At 47.1% G+C, this 23,610-nt stretch overlaps 1 protein-coding gene across 1 annotated transcript in view; it reads right to left on the bottom strand.

Annotated features, from left to right (window-relative positions):
* Positions 1-23,610, bottom strand: part of nsd2 (nuclear receptor binding SET domain protein 2) — a 53,208-nt gene that overhangs the window by 24,956 nt on the left and 4,642 nt on the right. The window contains exons 5-13 of the mRNA XM_084182475.1: positions 22,450-23,358; positions 22,171-22,321; positions 21,987-22,049; positions 21,771-21,871; positions 13,158-13,475; positions 10,710-10,836; positions 10,425-10,613; positions 3,763-3,942; positions 218-374 (exon numbers count right to left, since the gene is read on the bottom strand). Coding sequence (XP_084038601.1) covers positions 218-374; positions 3,763-3,942; positions 10,425-10,613; positions 10,710-10,836; positions 13,158-13,475; positions 21,771-21,871; positions 21,987-22,049; positions 22,171-22,321; positions 22,450-23,358 — 2,195 coding nt within the window. The remainder of the gene's footprint in view (positions 1-217; positions 375-3,762; positions 3,943-10,424; positions 10,614-10,709; positions 10,837-13,157; positions 13,476-21,770; positions 21,872-21,986; positions 22,050-22,170; positions 22,322-22,449; positions 23,359-23,610) is intronic.

The raw sequence follows: 23,610 nt of genomic DNA on the forward strand, positions 1-23,610 counted from the left end.
TGCCCATGTCTCTGTACTGACCTGTAGTTGCCCATGTCTCTGTACTGACCTGTAGTTGCCCATGTCTCTGTACTGACCTGTAGTTGCCCATGTCTCTGTACTGACCTGTAGTTGCCCATGTCTCTGTACTGACCTGTAGTTGCCCATGTCTCTGTACTGACCTGTAGTTGCCCATGTCTCTGTACTGACCTGTAGTTGCCCATGTCTCTGTACTGACCTGTAGTTGCCCAGTTTGACCCAGATGATGTCTCTGTATTTGGGTTTCTTTCCGGCCCGGCAGTCATTACAGAACCAGCTGCCATCCGGCATGGCGATGTTCAGACAGTCTGGATGGAACGCTGCTGGACACGACTCACAGCACAGGAGCTGGCCACCTACACACATACACCGACTTAGAACACAAGGCCACTCATCTCTCCTGCTTGGACTCAGGCTGTAACTACTGATCAAAACAAGAGTTGTGTAGCTGACGTTTGAGTGGTGGTTTTTGCTCTGACATGCACTGTCAACTGTGGGACCTTATATAGACAGGTGTGTGCCTTTCCAAATCATGTCCAATCAATTGAATTTACCACAGGTGGACTCCAATGACGTTGTAGAAACATCTCAAGGATGATCAACTGAAACAGGATGCACCTGAGCTCAATTTTGAGTGTCATAGTAAAGGGTCTGAATACTTAATTTGTTTTTATTTAAAACAATTTCTAAAAATCAGTTTTTGCTTTGTCATTATGGGGTATTGTTTGTAGATTGATGAGGGAGGACATTTTAATCCATTTTAGAATAAGGCTGTAACGTATCAAAATGTGGAAAAGTCAAGGGGTCTGAATACTTTCCAAATGCACTGTCTATGCTACTGCACGACAAGAAAATTATGTGTCGACCAACTAATTGGGGTCAGACCTAGTAGTTTTCGTTGTGTAGTTGTGCGTCTGTGTAGCTCAGTTGGTAGAGCATGGCGTTTGCAACGCCAGGGTTGTGGGTTCGATTCCCACGGGGGGCCAGTATGAAAAATGTATGCACTCACTAACTGTAAGTCGCTCTGGATAAGAGCATCTGCTAAATGACTAAAATGTAGTTGGGCATCTTTGTAGTTGCACGTCTGTGTCGTTAGCGGTTGTTGTTGTGCGTCTGTGTAGTTTATATATATATATCTGTGTAGTTAGTTGTGCATCTGTGTAGTTAGTAGTTGTGCATCTGTGTAGTTGTATATCTGTGTAGTTAGTAGTGTAGTTGTACATCTGTGTAGGAGTATCTCTGTAGTTGTGTATCTGTAGTTGATATTGTGTATCTGTGTAGTTAGTGCTGCATCTGTAGTTAGTTGTGTAGTTAGTGGTTAGTTGTGTACCTGTAGTTAAGTGTCTGTAGTTGTGTACCTGTAGTTAGTAGTGTCTGTAGTTGTGTACCTGTAGTTAATAGTGTCTGTAGTTGTGTCCCTGTAGTTAATGGTGTCTGTAGTTGTGTCCCTGTAGTTAATGGTGTCTGTAGTTGTGTCCCTGTAGTTAATAGTGTCTGTAGTTGTGTCCCTGTAGTTAATGGTGTCTGTAGTTGTGTCCCTGTAGTTAATGGTGTCTGTAGTTGTGTCCCTGTAGTTAATGGTGTCTGTAGTTGTGTACCTGTAGTTAATAGTGTCTGTAGTTGTGTACCTGTAGTTAATAGTGTCTGTAGTTGTGTACCTGTAGTTAATAGTGTCTGTAGTTGTGTACCTGTAGTTAATGGTGTCTGTAGTTGTGTACCTGTAGTTAATAGTGTCTGTAGTTGTGTACCTGTAGTTAGTGTCTGTAGTTGTGTCCCTGTAGTTAATGGTGTCTGTAGTTGTGTCCCTGTAGTTAATGGTGTCTGTAGTTGTGTACCTGTAGTTAATAGTGTCTGTAGTTGTGTACCTGTAGTTAGTGTCTGTAGTTGTGTACCTGTAGTTAATGGTGTCTGTAGTTGTGTACCTGTAGTTGGTGTCTGTAGTTGTGTACCTGTAGTTAATGGTGTCTGTAGTTGTGTACCTGTAGTTAATGGTGTCTGTAGTTGTGTACCTGTAGTTAGTAGTGTCTGTAGTTGTGTACCTGTAGTTAATAGTGTCTGTAGTTGTGTCCCTGTAGTTAATGGTGTCTGTAGTTGTGTACCTGTAGTTAGTGTCTGTAGTTGTGTACCTGTAGTTGGTGTCTGTAGTTGTGTACCTGTAGTTGGTGTCTGTAGTTGTGTACCTGTAGTTGGTGTCTGTAGTTGTGTACCTGTAGTTGGTGTCTGTAGTTGTGTACCTGTAGTTAGTGTCTGTAGTTGTGTACCTGTGGTTAGTAGTGTCTGTAGTTGTGTACCTGTAGTTAGTAGTGTCTGTAGTTGTGTACCTGTAGTTAGTAGTGTCTGTAGTTGTGTACCTGTAGTTAGTAGTGTCTGTAGTTGTGTACCTGTAGTTAGTAGTGTCTATAATAATAATAATAATAATAATAATAATAATAATATGCCATTTAGCAGACGCTTTTATCCAAAGCGACTTACAGTCGTGCGTGCATACATTTTTTGTGTATGGGTGGTCCCGGGGATCGAACCCACTACCTTGGCGTTACAAGCGCCGTGCTCTACCAGCTGAGCTACAGAGGACTACAGGTACACAACTAGTTGTGTACCTGTAGTTAATAGTGTCTGTAGTTGTGTACCTGCAGTTAATAGTGTCTGTAGTTGTGTACCTGCAGTTAATAGTGTCTGTAGTTGTGTACCTGTAGTTAGTAGTGTCTGTAGTTGTGTACCTGTAGTTAATGGTGTCTGTAGTTGTGTACCTGTAGTTAATGGTGTCTGTAGTTGTGTACCTGTAGTTAATAGTGTCTGTAGTTGTGTACCTGTAGTTAGTAGTGTCTGTAGTTGTGTACCTGTAGTTAATGGTGTCTGTAGTTGTGTACCTGTAGTTAATAGTGTCTGTAGTTGTGTACCTGTAGTTGTGTACCTGTAGTTAATGGTGTCTGTAGTTGTGTACCTGTAGTTAATGGTGTCTGTAGTTGTGTACCTGTAGTTAATTGTGTCTGTAGTTGTGTACCTGTAGTTAATAGTGTCTGTAGTTGTGTACCTGTAGTTAATAGTGTCTGTAGTTGTGTACCTGTAGTTAGTGTCTGTAGTTGTGTACCTGTAGTTAATAGTGTCTGTAGTTGTGTACCTGTAGTTAGTGTCTGTAGTTGTGTACCTGTAGTTAATAGTGTCTGTAGTTGTGTACCTGTAGTTAATAGTGTCTGTAGTTGTGTACCTGTAGTTGTGTACCTGTAGTTAATAGTGTCTGTAATTGTGTACCTGTAGTTGTGTACCTGTAGTTAGTAGTGTCTGTAGTTGTGTACCTGTAGTTAATAGTGTCTGTAGTTGTGTACCTGTAGTTAATATTGTCTGTAGTTGTGTACCTGCAGTTAGTAGTGTCTGTAGTTGTGTACCTGTAGTTAGTAGTGTCTGTAGTTGTGTACCTGTAGTTAATGGTGTCTGTAGTTGTGTACCTGTAGTTAATGGTGTCTGTAGTTGTGTACCTGTAGTTAGTAGTGTCTGTAGTTGTGTACCTGTAGTTAGTAGTGTCTGTAGTTGTGTACCTGTAGTTAATAGTGTCTGTAGTTGTGTAACTGTAGTTAGTAGTGTCTGTAGTTGTGTACCTGTAGTTAATAGTGTCTGTAGTTGTGTACCTGTAGTTAATAGTGTCTGTAGTTGTGTAACTGTAGTTAGTAGTGTCTGTAGTTGTGTACCTGTAGTTAATAGTGTCTGTAGTTGTGTACCTGTAGTTACGTGTCTGTAGTTGTGTACCTTTGGAGCAGACGAAGCACCAGCTGACGTTAACATGTGAGTGGTGGCTGTAGCCCTTCTTGGGGGAGAAGTGGTTGGTGCAGATGGTGGTGGTGGGGGTCACCATCTCACTGCCAGCCGCAACACACACCTCTCCTGTATGGTACGCCACCGGGCAGCGCAGGCAACGCATCATCTTACCTACAATACACCACAACATCATCTTACCTACAATACACCACAACATTATATTAACACACCTGACATCATCTTCCCTACAATACACCACAACATTATATTAACACACCTGACATCATCTTACCTACAATACACCACAACATTATATTAACACACCTGACATCATCTTCCCTACAATACACCACAACATTATATTAACACACCTGACATCATCTTCCCTACAATACACCACAACATTATATTAACACACCTGACATCATCTTCCCTACAATACACCACAACATTATATTAACACACCTGACATCATCTTACCTACAATACACCACAACATTATATTAACACACCTGACATCATCTTCCCTACAATACACCACAACATTATATTAACACACCTGACATCATCTTACCTACAATACACCACAACATTATATTAACACACCTGACATCATCTTACCTACAATACACCACAACATTATATTAACACACCTGACATCATCTTACCTACAATACACCACAACATTATATTAACACACCTGACATCATCTTACCTACAGTTCACCACATGATATTAACCCTAACCCTACAGTTCACCATGCTTCCCCGTAGGGATGGTGCCAGGTTTCCTCCAGACGTGATGCTTGGCATTCAGGCCAAAGAGTTCAATCTTGGTTTCATTAGACCAGAGAATCTTGTTTCTCATTGTCAGAGCCCTGGGCGGTTTTCACATAAGAATACTGTACCAAGTTAGCTAGCTGAATAAACTAAGTTAGTCTATTCCTAGAAAACATTGAACCGCTGTAGTTTACAACAATTATAGTTTCTAAAGTGGAAGTAGGGAGAGTTATATTTGAGTGTTTCAGTGAAACGTAAGTGAGGGAGGCCCTGCTCTCTCGCTTCCCCAGATGTTTAGTTAATTTCATTCCGATCTCCTTTGCATTATTGTAGCCTTTTCTGTAGCCTGTCAACTATGCCTATGTCTATCCCTGTTCTCTCCTCTCTGCACAGGCCATACAAACGCTTCACGCCGCGTGGCTGCTGCCACTCTAATCTGGTGGTCCCTGCACGCACCACCAACGTGGAGTTCCAGGTCTCCGGCAGCCTCTGGAACTGCAGTTCTGCGGCCAACAAGGCAGAGTTCATCTCAGCCTATGCTACACTCCAGTCCCTCGACTTCTTGGCGCTGACGGAAACATGGATTACCACTGAAAACACTGCTACTCCTACTGCTCTCTCCTCGTCTGACCATGTGTTCTCGCATACCCGGAGAGCATCTGGTCAGCGGGGTGGTGGCACAGGAATCCTCATCTCTCCCAAGTGGACATTCTCTCTTTCTCCCCTGACCCATCTGTCCATCTCCTCATTTGAATTCCATGCTGTCACTAGCCCATTCAAGCTTAACATCCTTGTCATTTATCGCCCTCCAGGTTCCCTTGGAGAGTTCATCAATGAGCTTGACACCTTGATAAGTTCCTTTCCTGAGGATGGCTCACCCCTCACAGTTCTGGGGGATTTCAACCTCCCTACGTCTACATTTGACTCATTTCTCTCTGCCTCCTTCTTTCCACTCCTCTCCTCTTTTGACCTCACCCTCTCACCGTCCCCCCCTACTCACAAGGCAGGCAATACGCTTGACCTAATCTTTACTAGATGCTGTTCTTCTACTAATCTCACTGCAACTCCCCTCCAAGTCTCCGACCACTACTTTATATCCTTTTCTCTCTCGCTCTCCTCCAACACTACTCCCTCTGCCTCTCCTCATTTACATTTTAGTCATTTAGCAGACGCTCTTATCCAGAGCGACTTACAGTTAAGTGAGTGCATACATTTTTTATTTTTTTTTTCATACTGGCCCCCCGTGGGAATCGAACCCACAACCCTGCCGTTGCAAACGCCATGCTCTACCAACTGAGCTACATCCCTGCCGGCCATTCCCTCCCCTACCCTGGACGATGCTGGGCCAATTGTGCGCCGCCCAATGGGTCTCCCGGTCGCGGCCGGCTACAACAGAGCCTGGATTCAAACCAGGATCTCTAGTGGCACAGCTAGCACTGTGATGCAGTGCCTTAGACCACTGCGCCACTCAGGAGAATGAATACTCAGATGGTAATGTGCCGTCGCAACCTTCACCCTCTCTCCCCGCTACTCTCTCCTCTTCCATCCTATCATCTCTTCCCTCTGCTAAATCCTTCTCCCTCCGATCTCCTGATTCTGCCTCCTCAACCCTCCTCTCCTCCCTTTCTGCATCCTTTGACTCTCTATGTCCCCTATCCTCCCGGCCGGCTCGGTCCTCCCCTCCAGCTCCGTGGCTTGACGACTCATTGCGAGCTCACAGAACAGGGCTCCGGGCAGCCGAGCGGAAATGGAGGAAAACTAGACTCCCTGCGGACCTGGCATCTTTTCACTCCCTCCTCTACATTTTCTTCCTCTGTTTCTGCTGCTAAAGCCACTTTCTACCACTAAATTTCAAGCCTCTGCCTCTTACCCTAGGAAGCTCTTTGCCACCTTCTCCTCCCTGCTGAATCCCCCCCCCCCCCCCCTCCCTCTCTGTGGATAACTTCGTCAACCATTTTGAAAAGAAGGTTGACGACATCTGATCCTCATTTATTAAGTCAAATGACACCGCTGGTCCTGCTCACACTGCCCTACCCTATGCTTTGACTTCTTTCTCCCCTCTCTCTCCAGATGAAATCTTGTGACGGCCGGCCGCCCAACAACCTGCCCGCTTGACCCTATCCATTCCTCTCTTTTCCAGACCATTTCCGGAGACCTTCTCCCTTACCTCACCTCGCTCATCAACTCATCCTTGTCCCTTCCGTCTTCAAGAGAGCGAGAGTTGCACCCCTCCTCAAAAAACCTACACTCGATCCCTCCGATGTCAACAACTACAGACCAGTATCCCTTCTTTCTTTTCTCTCCAAAACTCTTGAGCGTGCCGTCTCTAGCCAACTCTCCTGCTATCTCTCTCAGAATGACCTTCTTGATCCAAACCAGTCAGGTTTGAAGACTGGTCATTCAACTGAGACTGCTCTTCTCTGTGTCACGGAGGCTCTCCGCACTGCTAAAGCTAACTCTCTCTCCTCTGCTCTTATCATTCTAGACCTGTCTGCTGCCTTTGATACTGTGAACCATCAGATCCTCCTCTCCACCCTCTCCGAGTTGGGCATCTCTGGCGCTGCTCACTCTTGGATTGCGTCCTACCTGACAGGTCGCTCCTACCAGGTGGCGTGGCGAGAATCTGTCTCCGCACCACGTGCTCTCACCACTGGTGTCCCCCAGGGCTCAGTTCTAGGCCCTCTCCTATTCTCTCTATACACCAAGTCACTTGGCTCTGTCATATCCTCACATGGTCTCTCCTATCATTGCTACGCAGACGACACACAATTAATGTTCTCCTTTCCCCCCCTTCTGATAACCAGTTTGCGAATCGCATCTCTGCATGTCTGGCAGACATATCAGTGTGGATTTCGGATCACCACCTCAAGCTGAACATCGGCAAGACGGAGCTGCTCTTCCTCCCGGGAAAGGACTGCCCGCTCCATGATCTCGCCATCACGGTTGACAACTCCGTTGTGTCCTCCTCCCAGAGTGCAAGGAACCTTGGCGTGACCCTGGACAACACCCTGTCGTTCTCCGCTAACATCAAAGCGGTGACCCGATCCTGCAGGTTCATACTCTACAACATTCGCAGAGTACGACCCTACCTTACACAGAAAGCGGCACAGGTCCTAATCCAGGCATCTCCCGTCTGGATTACTGCAACTCGCTGTCGGCTGGGCTCCCTGCCTGTGCCATTAAACCCCTACAACTTATCCAGAACGTTGCAGCCCGTCTGGTGTTCAACCTTCCCAAGTTCTCTCACGTCACCCCGCTCCTCCGCACACTCCACTGGCTTCCAGTTGAAGCTCGCATCTACTACAAGACCATGGTGCTTGCCTACAGAGCTGTGAGGGGAACGGCACCTCCTTACCTTCAGGCTCTGATCAGACCCTACACCCAAATGAGGGCACTACATTCATCCACCTCTGCCCTGCTAGCCCCCCTACCTCTACGGAAGCACAGTTCCCGCTCAGCCCAGTCAAAGCTATTCGCTGCTCTGGCACTCAATGCCAGGACAGCGGAGTCACTGTCCCCCCCCCAAAAAAAAGAAAGGTGGTTGTCCCACTGGCCATCCTAAGTTGAACTAACTGTTAGTCGCTCTGGATAAGAGCCTCTGCTAAATGACTTAAATGTTAAATGTAAATGTGTCTACATCACTAAGGACCTATTATGGTCCAAACACACCAAAAGTCGTGTAGAGGACACAACGCCTATTCCCCCTCAGGAGGCTGAGAAGATTCGGCATGGGACCTCATATCCTCAAAACATTCTACAGCTGCACCATCGAGAGCATCCTGACTGGTTGCATCACCACTTGGTATGGCAAGTGCTCAGCATCCGACCGCAAGGCACTACAGAGGGTAGTGCGTACGGCCCAGTACATCACTGGGGTCAAGCTTCCTGCCATCCAGGACCTCTATACCAGGCGGTGTCAGAGGAAGGCCCTAAAAAATGGTAAGACTCCAGCCCCCAATTCATAGACCGTTCTCTCTGCTGCCGCACGGCAAGCGGTGCCTGAGTGCCAGTCTGGGACCAAAAGGCTCCTTAACAGCTTCTACCCCCAAGCCATAAGACTGCTGAACAGTTAATCAAATGGACTATTTGCATTGACCCCTTATTTTATTACCGACTCTCTTGCACATGCTCGATGTGCACTCACTGGACTCTAATCACACATGCACTAAACTGACACATTCACACTCTTCTCATATACTGCTGCTCCTCTGTTTATTTACTATGCATAGTCCCTTTACCCCTACCTACAGTATATGGACATATTACCTCAATTATAACTGTACCTTTGCACATTGACTCAGTACTGGTACTCCTTGTATATATGCATGTTATTTGTATTTTGTTGGTTAAGGGCTCATAAGCATTTCACGATACCTGTTGAATTCGGCGCATGTGACAAAATTTGATTTAGATTCATAAAGCCCGGCACATTAACAGTTAGGCTATTGATTATAGACCTAATTAAGTTGGGGTTTCCTCTCGCCTCACTTTTCTTAGACAATTGAGGCAAGGGCTGTTTCCTCATCTCCTCCCTCCGCTGCTGCCTCCCCCGCTTTGTTCTCAACACCAATATGCTGGTTAACTTTGCTATTATGCACATAGCAACATGGTCTAGGAAAAGGCGGCAATTCAAAAGCACACTGATGTGTTTCAGAACCGCGGACAGCGACCACTATCCAACGTGGGAGAAAGCGCATTTGCTATAAGATAATATAATTTGTATTAGTGTTGCACCATTGTTCTTACATAATATAACCATATACAATTTCAGTAACACTTGTCTTAGACTGATGGACTGTGCCATCCCCACGGCCTCCACAATGGATCAGTCCACTCAGACAGGCTCCAATCAGACAGGTATCCCCACGGCCTCCACAATGGATCAGTCCACTCAGACAGGCTCCAATCAGACAGGTGTCCCAACGGCCTCCACAATGGATCAGTCCACTCAGACAGGCTCCAATCAGACAGGTGTCCCAACGGCCTCCACAATGGATCAGTCCACTCAGACAGGCTCCAATCAGACAGGTGTCCCAACGGCCTCCACAATGGATCAGTCCACTCAGACAGGCTCTAATCAGACAGGTGTCCCCACGGCCTCTACAATGGATCAGTCCACTCAGACAGGAGCCAGACTGGTGTCTTGTGCGTCATGAAAAAAAATTACTACAGTGAGGGAAAAAAAAGTATTTGAGTGGGACAAAATCCCTCCTGAAATGTGTGCAAACCTGGTGGCCAACTACAAGAAACGTCTGACCTCTGATTGCCAACAAGGGTTTTGCCACCAAGTACTAAGTCATGTTTTGCAGAGGGGTCAAATACTTATTTCCCTCATTAAAATGCTAATCAATTTATATCATTTTTGACGTGTTTTTCTGGATTTTTTTGTTGTTATTCTGTCTCTCACTGTTCTAATAAACCTACCATTAAAATTATAGACTGATCATGTCTTTGTCAGTGGGCAAACGTACAAAATCAGCAGGGGATCAAATACTTTTTTCCCTCACTGTATTTGTGACTGCTCGACTAAAGATATCTCGGTCGACCAACAGCCTACAGATCTCAGAGTCAAAACTGCCCATTGACTAAATCTCATGGAAAGGGTTAGGGTTTAGCGGTGAGGGACCCAGTCTGCCTCACCCTTAGTAGTCTAGGGTTAGGGTACTGACTCACCCTTAGTAGTCTTGGGTTAGGGTACTGACTCACCCTTGGGTTAGGGTACTGACTCACCCTTGGGTTAGGGTACTGACTCACCCTTGGGTTAGGGTACTGACTCACCCTTGGGTTAGGGTACTGACTCACCCTTGGGTTAGGGTACTGACTCACCCTTGGGTTAGGGTACTGACTCACCCTTGGGTTAGGGTACTGACTCACCCTTGGCAGCCTTGGGTTTAGAGTGGCAGCTGAGACAGGTGTGGAGGGGGCAGCGGAAGCCCTTGTTGTCGAACACCGTGAGGGCGTTGGGGCGGACGCAGGCTTCATGGTAGAACTTCCCACAGTGCTGCACATTACAACGATGCACCTCCCCATCTGACAGCTTACAGCTGAAACACTGGTGCACCCCTGGAGAGAGAAAGAGGAGGACAGACAGAAGGGGTTAACCTGCCACCAGTCATTACCGGAGCTGCTCCACACAGGCAGCCTGACGGATGATCTTACCTGAGGTGCATTCTGGACAGAGCAGCTTGTCCTGTGGTTTCAGGGTGCGTCCTAGACAGGAGAGGTGGAAGGACCCACAGCACTGACCCTCACATGGCACCACGTCCTCTCCAGCCTGCTCACACACCTATAGCACAACACAGTCAGCAACACAGTGAACCACACCCCTATAACACAACACAGTCAGCAACACAGTGAACCACACCCCTATAACACAACACAGTGAACCACACCCCTATAACACAACACAGTGAACCACACCCCTATAACACAACACAGTCAGCAACACAGTGAACCACACCCCTATAACGCAACACAGTGAACCACACCCCTATAACACAACAGTGAACCACACCCCTATAACACAACAGTGAACCACACCCCTATAACACAACACAGTGAACCACACCCCTATAACACAACACAGTCAGCAACACAGTGAACCACACCCCTATAACACAACACAGTGAACCACACCCCTATAACGCAACACAGTGAACCACACCCCTATAACACAACACAGTGAACCACACCCCTATAACACAGTGAACCACACCCCTATAACACAACACAGTGAACCACACCCCTATTACACAACACAGTGAACGACACCCCTATTACACAACCCAGTGAACCACACCCCTATAACACAACACAGTGAACCACACCCCTATAACACAACACAGTGAACCACACCCCTATAACACAACACAGTGAACCACACCCCTATAACACAACACAGTGAACCACACCCCTATAACACAACACAGTGAACCACACCCCTATAACACAACACAGTCAGCAACACAGTGAACCACACCCCTATAACACAACACAGTGAACCACACCCCTATAACACAACACAGTGAACCACACCCCTATAACACAGTGAACCACACCCCTATAACACAGTGAACCACACCCCTATAACACAACACAGTGAACCACACCCCTATTACACAACACAGTGAACCACACCCCTATTACACAACACAGTGAACCACACCCCTATAACACAACACAGTGAACCACACCCCTATAACACAGTGAACCACACCCCTATAACACAGTGAACCACACCCCTATAACACAGTGAACCACACCCCTATAACACAGTGAACCACACCCCTATAACACAACACAGTGAACCACACCCCTATAACACAACACAGTGAACCACACCCCTATAACACAACACAGTGAACCACACCCCTATAACACAACACAGTGAACCACACCCCTATAACACAACACAGTGAACCACACCCCTATAACACAGTGAACCACACCCCTATAACACAGTGAACCACACCCCTATAACACAACACAGTGAACCACACCCCTATAACACAACACAGTCAGCAACACAGTGAACCACACCCCTATTACACAACACTGAACCACACCCCTATAACACAACACAGTGAACCACACCCCTATAACACAGTGAACCACACCCCTATAACACAGTGAACCACACCCCTATAACACAGTGAACCACACCCCTATAACACAACACAGTGAACCACACCCCTATAACACAGTGAACCACACCCCTATAACACAACACAGTGAACCACACCCCTATAACACAACACAGTGAACCACACCCCTATAACACAACACAGTGAACCACACCCCTATAACACAGTGAACCACACCCCTATAACACAACACAGTGAACCACACCCCTATAACACAACACAGTGAACCACACCCCTATAACACAACACAGTGAACCACACCCCTATAACACAGTGAACCACACCCCTATAACACAGTGAACCACACCCCTATAACACAACACAGTGAACCACACCCCTATAACACAACACAGTGAACCACACCCCTATAACACAACACAGTCAGCAACACAGTGAACCACACACCTATTACACAACACAGTGAACCACACCCCTATAACACAACACAGTGAACCACACCCCTATAACACAACACAGTGAACCACACCCCTATAACACAACACAGTGAACCACACACCTATAACACAACACAGTGAACCACACACCTATAACACACAGTCAGCAACACAGTGAACCACACCCCTATTACACAACACAGTGAACCACACCCCTATAACACAGTGAACCACACCCCTATAACAGTGAACCACACCCCTATAACACAGTGAACCACACCCCTATAACACAACACAGTGAACCACACCCCTATAACACAACAGTGAACCACACCCCTATAACACAACACAGTGAACCACACCCCTATAACACAACACAGTGAACCACACCCCTATAACACAACACAGTGAACCACACCCCTATAACACAGTGAACCACACCCCTATAACACAGTGAACCACACCCCTATAACACAACACAGTGAACCACACACCTATAACACAACACAGTGAAACTGATAAGATTGAAACTCCCCCCAACCTAACCCTGGGAGATGAGCTGTTCTCACCTGACAGACAGATTCCTTCTTGGGGCCTCCACCGTTGGTCTTCTTGGTCCCGTTGGTCTGGTCTATGCTGTCACTGGGGGACTCTGGACGCTCCTCACTGCCAGAGCACTCTGGCTCAGGACTGGCTGCTGCTCGCTTCCTCTTGCTGGTCTGGGAGGCTGCTGATTGGCTGCCTGAGTCCTGCCTCCTCTTCCTGATTGGCTTGGTCTTCTCTGGTTCTTTCTCTGGTGATTTAGAACTAGTGGATCCTTTGACTTGTGTCTCCGTTTTCTTTCTGTTTCTCTTCTTCGTGGGGGCGGAGGAGTCTGCTGCTACAGCCTGGGGTTAGAGTTAGGAGAGGAAAATCAGACTCATCATTATCATCATGGACATCTAAAAAGGCAACATACTGGCAGTACATAGAGTAGCCATCCAAATAGAATACAGGGGCCAGCTAGGTTTTGGTAGCCTCTGGTACATTCTAATGCCTTAATTCGATCCAAAATACACAGCAAAATGATCAAGTTTATTTTTGTATTATCTTGATTATTGTCCAGTCGTGTGGTCGAGTGCTGCAAGGAAAGACCTAGTTAAGCTGCAGCTGGCCCAGAACAGAGCGACACGTCTTGCTCTTCATTATAATCAGAGGGCTGATATAAATACTATGCATGCCAGTCTCTCTGCCAGTCTCTCTGCCAGTCTCCCTGCCAGTCTCCCTGCCAGTCTCTCTGCCAGTCTCTCTGCCAGTCTCTCTGCCAGTCTCTCTGCCAGTCTCTCTGCCAGTCTCTCTGCCAGTCTCTCTGCCAGTCTCTCTGCCAGTCTCTCTGCCAGTCTCTCTGCCAGTCTCTCTGCCAGTCTCTCTTGGCTAAGAGTTGAGGAGAGACTGACTGCATCGCTTCTTTTTATAAGAAAATTCTCAATTGTTTGCATAGTCAATTTACACACGTCTCTGACACATTCAAGGAAGCGTACAGTATTATAGAGAGCCAGGAACAACGCCTCTCCCCTATTTGACCTAGATAGTTTGTGTGTATGTATTGATATGTAGGCTACGTGTGCCTTTTTGAAAATTGATGTAGTTCTGTCCTTGAGCTGTTCTTGTCTATTAATGTTCTGTATTATGTCATGTTTCATGTTTTGTCTGGAACCCAGGAAGAGTAGCTGCTGCTTTCACAACAGCTAATGGGGATCCTAATAAAATACCAAAATACCAGATTGGAAAAATGTGTGGTATTGAGTAGAAATAATTGACTTTACAATAAATAAATAAAAATCACAGAACATTTCTGAATTCAGTGCATTGTTAGTTGTTTTGCATATCGTCTAGGCCTATGTGATAGACTATTTTCTAAGAGAACATTTAACACGTCTCCTCGAGATTAAAGTATTATTTCAAGTTTTACTGCGAGATATGAATTGTCACAATGATGTTTGTTCTTCAAATGACGTATTTTACTAAAACAGAAACATAGCCCACATCCTCTTGAAAAATAAATTAAAAGTTCAATTGAAAAAATAAAAAAAGGGCTGCCCAGTGACACAAGCCTCCCAAACGAGCTAAATCACTTCTATGCTCGCTTCAAGGGAAGCAACACTGAAGCATGCATGAGAGCACCTGGGCCACCCCCAGGTGGTAAGGGTAGGTAACAGCACATCTGCCCCGCTGACCCTCAACACGGGGGCCCCTCAGGGGTGCGTGCTCAGTCCCCTCCTGTACTCCCTGTTCACCCATGACTGCATGGCCAGGCACGACTCCAACACCATCATTAAGTTTGCCTACAACACAACAGTGGTAGGCCTGATCACCGACAACGATGAGACAGCCTATAGGGAGGAGGTCAGAGACCTGGCAGTGTGGTGCCAGGACAACAACCTCTCCCTCAACGTGACCAAGACAAAGGAGATGATTGTGGAACAGGTTAAGAGCTTCAAGTACCTTTGTGTCCACATCACCAACTAACTATCATGGTCCAAACACACCAAGACAGTCGTGAAGAGGGTACGACAAAGCCTATTCCCCCTCAGGAGACTGAAAAGATTTAGCATGGGTCCTCAGATCCTCAAAAAGTTCTACAGCTGCACCATCAAGAGCATCCTGACTGGTTGCATCACCGCCTGGTATGGCAACTGCTTGGCCTCCAACCGCAAGGCACTACAGAGGGTAGTGCGTACGGCCCAGTACATCACTGGGGCCAAGCTTCCTGCCATCCAGGACCTCTATACCAGGTGGTGTCAGAGGAAGGCCCTAAAAATTGTCAAAGACTCCAGCCACCCTAGTCATAGACTGTTCTCTCTGCTACCGCACGGCAAGCGGTACCGGAGTGCCAAGTCTGGGTCCAAAAGACTTCTCAACAGCTTCTACCCCCAAGCCATAAGACTCCTGAACAGCTAATCATGGCTACCCAGACTATTTGCACTGCCCCCCCACCCCATCCTTTTACGCTGCTGCTACTCTGTTAATTATTTATGCATAGTCACTTTAACTCTACCCACATGTACATATTACTTCAACTACCTCAACTAGCCGGTGCCCCCGCACATTGACTCTGTACCGGTACCCCCCTGTATATATAGCCTCCCTACTGTTATTTTATTTGACTTCTGCTCTTTTTTTCTCAACACTTTTGTTGTTGTTGTTTTATTTTTACTTTTTTGTTAAAAATAAATGCACTGTTGGTTAAGGGCTGTATGTAAGCATTTCACTGTAATGTCTGCACCTGTTGTATTCGGCGCATGTGGCCAATAAAATTTGATTTGACATGCTTTGGTAGAACCCAACACGCTAACTACCATCTGGTCCTAATGGCCTGGTACTCAGGGCTCTATTGTCCCTCTAACCATCAGGTCCTAATGGCCTGGTACTCAGGGCTATATTGTCCCTCTAACCATCAGGTCCTAATGGCCTGGTACTCAGGGCTCTATTGTCCCTCTAACCATCAGGTCCTAATGGCCTGGTACTCAGGGCTCTATTGTCCCTCTAACCATCAGGTCCTAATGACCTGGTACTCAGGGCTCTATTGTCCCTCTAACCATCAGGTCCTAATGGCCTGGTACTCAGGGCTCTATTGTCCCTCTAACCATCAGGTCCTAATGGCCTGGTACTCAGGGCTCTATTGTCCCTCTAACCATCAGGTCCTAATGACCTGGTACTCAGGGCTCTATTGTCCCTCTAACCATCAGGTCCTAATGGCCTGGTACTCAGTGCTCTATTGTCCCTCTAACCATCAGGTCCTAATGGCCTGGTACTCTGGGCTCTATTGTCCCTCTAACCATCAGGTCCTAATGACCTGGTACTCAGGGCTCTATTGTCCCTCTAACCATCAGGTCCTAATGGCCTGGTACTCTGGGCTCTATTGTCCCTCTAACCATCAGGTCCTAATGACCTGGTACTCAGGGCTCTATTGACCCTCTAACCATCAGGTCCTAATGGCCTGGTACTCAGGGCTCTATTGTCCCTCTAACCATCAGGTCCTAATGGCCTGGTACTCAGGGCTCTATTGTCCCTCTAACCATCAGGTCCTAATGGCCTGATGGTGTACATTAATTGAATATACACCATCAAAATAAACCATGAGTTTTTTTAAATGTAGAAGTTCCAAAGGCTCGCATCAGAGGCTTGGAGGCCGGGAGGTGCTAAACGTGTTAGTGTTAATTAACGGTTAATTACCGTGAGACCGGCAGACTTCTGCATGACAATAACCGGCTGACAAAATGTAATGACCGTCACAGCCATAAGTATGATCACATTTATAGCAAAATAAATGCTGCAGTAGCCGTTTCAAAGTAATTCTGCCGTTTTGTTTCATAGGTGGTAAATTAAATCGCACAAAGTAAAAGAACTAGGAATCCTATAGCCTGTCCCACCTCGCACTGCAACACTGCCTGGCTGGGGGCCGTGTGCACATGAAGAGCTGAGTGAAAGATACATTTTAATAAGCGCTGCGCACAGCCATAAAAGTTGGTCTAATTTACTTGAAACTAAACACTGACGTGAGACTTTGTCCTTGTGTTTTTTTGGCTATTTACATTGTGAACAAAAAAACCTAGGTTGTATTTCAATGTTTGAATTTCAACTGCTAGGGAAGAGAAGTCAGACTCAATCTCACAAGCACATGACTCCAGTCGCGTTACCACGGTAACCTCCCGCCCTTAAAGGGGCAGGTGAACATTTTTGGGGAAGGGTACCAAAACATTTCTGCAGCATTGAAGGTCCCCAAGAAGTGACCTCCATCATTCTTAAATGGAAGAAGTTTGGAACCACCAAGACTCTTCCTAGAGCTGGCCGCCCGGCCAAACTGAGCAATCGGGGGAGAAGGGCCTTAGTCAGGGAGGTGACCAAGAACCCAATGGTCACTCTGACAGAGCGCCAGAGTTCCTCTGTGGAGATGGGAGAACCTTCCAGAAGGACAACCATCTCTGCAGCTCTCCACCAATCAGGCCTTTATGGTAGAGTGACCGAACATCTCTGGAGAGACCTGAAAATAGCTGTGCAGCGACGCTCCCCATCCAACCTGACAGAGCTTGAGAGGATCTGCAGAGAATAATGGGAGAAACTCCCCAAATACAGGTGTACAAAGCCTGTAGCTTCATACCCAAGAAGACTTGAGGATGTAATCGCTGCCAAAGGTTCTTCAACAAAGTAATGTGTAAAGGGTCTGAATAATTATGTAAATGTAATTTGAGTGAGAAGAAAAATATATAGTGTGCAAAGCTGTCATCAAGGCAAAGGGTGGCTACTTTGAAGAATCTAAAATATATTTTGATTTGTTTAACACTTTTTTGGTTACTACATGATTCTATGTGTGTTATTTCATAGTTTTGATGTCTTCACTATTATTCTACAATGTAGAAAATAGAAAAAATAAAGGAAAACCCTTGAATGAGTAGGTGTGTCCAAACTTTTGACTGGTACTGTATTTGTATGTGTATTTGGAAAGTATTCAGACCCCTTGACTTTTTCCACATTCTGTTACAGCCCATTTCTAAAATTGATTTTTTTTAAATTTTATTCCATCGATCTACATACAATACCCCATAATGGCAAAGCAAAAATATGGATTTTAGAAATGTTTGCAAATGTATTAAATAAAAAACTGAAATATCCATAGTATTTAGACCCTTTACTCAGTACTTTGTTGAAGCACCTTTGGCAGCGATTACAGCCTAGAGTCTTCTTGGGTATGACGCTACAAGCTTGGCACACCTGTATTTGGGGAGTTTCTCCCATTCTTCTCTGCAGATCCTCTCAAGCTCTGTCAGGTTGGATGGGGAGCGTCACTGCACAGCTATTTTCAGGTCTCTCCAGAGATGTTTGATCTGGTTCAAGTCCGGGCTCTGGCTGGGCCACTCAAGGACATTCAGAGACTTGTCCCGAAGCCACTCCTGTGTTGTCTTGGCTGTGTGCTTAGGGTCGTTGTCCTGTTGGAAGGTGAACCTTCGCCCCAGTCTGAGGTCCTGAGCGCTCTGGAGCAGGTTTTCATCAAGGATCTCTCTGTACTTTGCTCCGTTCATCTTTCCCTCAATTCATCTGCCGCTGAAAAACTCTAGAGGACCTCTAGAGCTCTGTCAGAGTGATCATCGGGTTCTTAGTCACCTCCTAGACCAAGGCCCTTCTCCCCCGATTGCTCAGTTTGCCCGGGCAGCCAGCTTTAATAAGATTGGTGGTGGTTCCAAACTTCCTCCATTTAAGAATGATGGAGGCCACTGTGTTCTTGGGGACCTTCAATGCTGCTGACATTTTTTGGTACCCTTCCCCAGATCTGTGCCTCGACAGAATCCTGTCTCGGAGCTCTACGGACAAGTCCTTCGGCCTCATGGCTTGGTTTTTACTCTGACATGCACTATGAACTGTGGGACCTTATATAGACAGGTGTCTGCCTTTCCAAATAATATCCAATCAATTGAATTTACCACAGGTGGACTCCAATCACGTTCTAAAAACATCTCAAGGATGATCAATGGAAACAGGATGCACCTGAGCTCAATTTTGAGTCTCATAGCAAAGGGTCTGAATACTTATGTAAATGAGGTTTGTTTATTTTTAATACATTTGCAAACATTTAAAAAAATGTTTGCAAAGTTAATATGAAGAGGGAAAAGTAGCCGACAGCCGGTGCCAATGGAAATCACTGATCATACTGGATACACCACCGTATCATACTGGATACACCACCGTATCGTACTGGATACACCACCGTATCATACTGGATACACCACCGTATCGTACTGGATACACCACCGGATCGTACTGGATACACCACCGGATCGTACTGGATACACCACCGTATCATACTGGATACACCACCGTATCGTACTGGATACACCACCGTATCGTACTGGATACACCACCGTATCGTACTGGATACACCACCGTATCGTACTGGATACACCACCGTATCGTACTGGATACACCACCGGATCATACTGGATACACCACCGTATCATACTGGATACACCACCGTATCGTACTGGATACACCACCGTATCATACTGGATACACCACCGGATCATACTGGATACACCACCGTATCATACTGGATACACCACCGTATCATACTGGATACACCACCGGATCATACTGGATACACCACCGGATCGTACTGGATACACCACCGGATCGTACTGGATACACCACCGGATCGTACTGGATACACCACCGTATCATACTGGATACACCACCGTATCATACTGGATACACCACCGTATCGTACTGGATACACCACCGGATCATACTGGATACACCACCGGATCATACTGGATACACCACCGTATCGTACTGGATACACCACCGGATCATACTGGATACACCACCGTATCATACTGGATACACCACCGGATCATACTGGATACACCACCGTATCATACTGGATACACCACCGTATCATACTGGATACACCACCGTATCGTACTGGATACACCACCGTATCGTACTGGATACACCACCGTATCGTACTGGATACACCACCGTATCATACTGGATACACCACCGTATCGTACTGGATACACCACCGGATCATACTGGATACACCACCGGATCATACTGGATACACCACCGGATCGTACTGGATACACCACCGTATCGTACTGGATACACCACCGTATCATACTGGATACACCACCGTATCATACTGGATACACCACCGTATCATACTGGATACACCACCGGATCGTACTGGATACACCACCGTATCATACTGGATACACCACCGTATCATACTGGATACACCACCGTATCATACTGGATACACCACCGTATCATACTGGATACACCACCGGATCATACTGGATACACCACCGGATCGTACTGGATACACCACCGGATCGTACTGGATACACCACCGTATCATACTGGATACACCACCGTATCGTACTGGATACACCACCGTATCATACTGGATACACCACCGGATCATACTGGATACACCACCGGATCATACTGGATACACCACCGGATCATACTGGATACACCACCGGATCATACTGGATACACCACCGGATCATACTGGATACACCACCGGATCATACTGGATACACCACCGGATCATACTGGATACACCACCGTATCGTACTGGATACACCACCGTATCGTACTGGATACACCACCGTATCGTACTGGATACACCACCGTATCGTACTGGATACACCACCGTATCGTACTGGATACACCACCGTATCGTACTGGATACACCACCGGATCGTACTGGATACACCACCGGATCGTACTGGATACACCACCGTATCGTACTGGATACACCACCGTATCGTACTGGATACACCACCGTATCGTACTGGATACACCACCGTATCGTACTGGATACACCACCGTATCGTACTGGATACACCACCGTATCATACTGGATACACCACCGTATCGTACTGGATACACCACCGTATCATACTGGATACACCACCGGATCGTACTGGATACACCACCGGATCGTACTGGATACACCACCGGATCGTACTGGATACACCACCGGATCGTACTGGATACACCACCGGATCGTACTGGATACACCACCGGATCGTACTGGATACACCACCGGATCATACTGGATACACCACCGGATCATACTGGATACACCACCGGATCGTACTGGATACACCACCGTATCGTACTGGATACACCACCGTATCGTACTGGATACACCACCGTATCGTACTGGATACACCACCGTATCGTACTGGATACACCACCGTATCGTACTGGATACACCACCGTATCGTACTGGATACACCACCGTATCGTACTGGATACACCACCGTATCGTACTGGATACACCACCGTATCGTACTGGATACACCACCGTATCGTACTGGATACACCACCGTATCGTACTGGATACACCACCGTATCGTACTGGATACACCACCGTATCGTACTTGATACACCACCGTATCATACTGGATACACCACCGTATCATACTGGATACACCACCGTATCATACTGGATACACCACCGTATCATACTGGATACACCACCGTATCGTACTGGATACACCACCGTATCATACTGGATACACCACCGTATCGTACTGGATACACCACCGTATCATACTGGATACACCACCGTATCATACTGGATACACCACCGTATCGTACCTGACACACAACATAACAGATTAATAACTCACCTTCTGTTTGTCACCAACTTTGCGTTTCTTCTTGGGTTGCTGGTCCTCGTCGGTCTCCTCTGGAGCTTGTTTAGGCAGCTGCTTCTGAGGACTCTTCTTCCCTGGAAACAAGTTAGAGAACAGATAGTGATGAAACTCCAACAGACAGACATTCACCTGATCAGTAGATGCTCTGTGGAACTAATGGCTGAGTTGGTATCAACAGCAGCTTTTCACCTTTAGGTTCTGCCTTTAGCTCTTCTTTAATGGGACAGGTCTTGGTTTTGGAACCATTCTTAGCTATGAGGAAAACAGACATGTTAGCTGACAAGTGACACATTTTACAAAGCTAAATAATACCCTACCTATAACTGACGACACATTGATTAACTGACGATATGTTGATATGACCCTAACTTACCTATAGGTGCATGGATGTTGGTAGTCAAGGCAACCCCTTTGCACCTCTTCCTCCCCGTCTTGGCAGGTAGTTGAGGTTTCAGTTTGGACTTCTTCTGTTTCTGCTTGTGAGGTTCAAGTAGTTCAGTCTCTGAGCTGGGGGAGACGAGATCCTACAAACAACAACTTCCTCAAAATAAGGACACCAGAAAGTGACTGTTTTCACTCTTGAAACTCAATACATTTCACCTGTAAATAACATAGTATATAGACCATGAACATTATTCTAGTTTATCCAGACCTGTGTTTGTCCTTTATGGGAGACCAGGACGTTAGTCTTCTTAGTCGTTGAAGTGGTCTGCTTCCGTTTCCCTCCTTTCTCGGTTCCGTCTGTAGTTCTGGGGCTGCTGCTCTTCTTCTTCCCCAGTGAAGTGCTGCGGTCTGTGGGGGTGGGCTGGACTGGGGGTCTGGCTGGGCTGGGAGGCAGGAGGGTCAGCCTGGATGGTTCCTGCTCATGGTCCGGTGCTTGGGCCTGTGTCTGCTCTAGTGCAGGGTTGGGGTCTGGGCCAGCCTCAGCAGGGTTGGGGTCTGGGCCAGCCTCAGCAGGGTTGGGGTCTGGGCCAGCCTCAGCAGGGTTGGGGTCTGGGCCAGCCTCAGCAGGGTTGGGGTCTGGGCCAGCCTCAGCAGGGTTGGGGCCAGCAGGGTTGGGGTCTGGGCCAGCCTCAGCAGGGTTGGGGTCTGGGCCAGCCTCAGCAGGGTTGGGGCCAGCAGGGTTGGGGTCTGGGCCAGCCTCAGCAGGGTTGGGGTCTGGGCCAGCCTCAGCAGGGTTGGGGTCTGGGCCAGCCTCAGCAGGGTTGGGGTCTGGGCCAGCCTCAGCAGGGTTGGGGTCTGGGCCAGCCTCAGCAGGGTTGGGGTCTGGGCCAGCCTCAGCAGGGTTGGGGTCTGGGCCAGCCTCAGCAGGGTTGGGGTCTGGGCCAGCCTCAGCAGGGTTGGGGTCTGGGCCAGCCTCAGCAGGGTTGGGGCCAGCAGGGTTGGGGTTTGGGCCAGGCTCAGCCAGCAGGCGGGGGTTGAGGTGTGGTCCGTCAGTATCGTAGGTAAAGGTGTACTTGGCCAGGCGTTCATCCAGGGCCAGGCTGGCAGCTTCCTTGGCCTGAGTGATGCCTACCACCCACTGGGCATGGAGCTTCCTGGGCACGGAAGAAGTGGTACTCTGGGGACAGAGGAGAGCAGAACTCAGAACTACTAGTAGAGGACATTAGAGCTCAGATTGACAGTAGAGCTCAGATTGACAGTAGAGCTCAGATTGACAGTAGAGCTCAGATTGACAGTAGAGCTCAGATTGACAGTAGAGCTCAGATTGACAGTAGAGCTCAGATTGACAGTAGAGCTCAGAGGACAGTGATGACATTACTAGAAAAGGTAAATGTCCTGAAGAAAACTTGAGTGATTGGGTGGGGGTTTA

This window comes from Coregonus lavaretus (assembly GCF_964263955.1).
Source record: "Coregonus lavaretus genome assembly, chromosome: 18".
Taxonomy (NCBI): Eukaryota; Metazoa; Chordata; class Actinopteri; order Salmoniformes; family Salmonidae; genus Coregonus; species Coregonus lavaretus.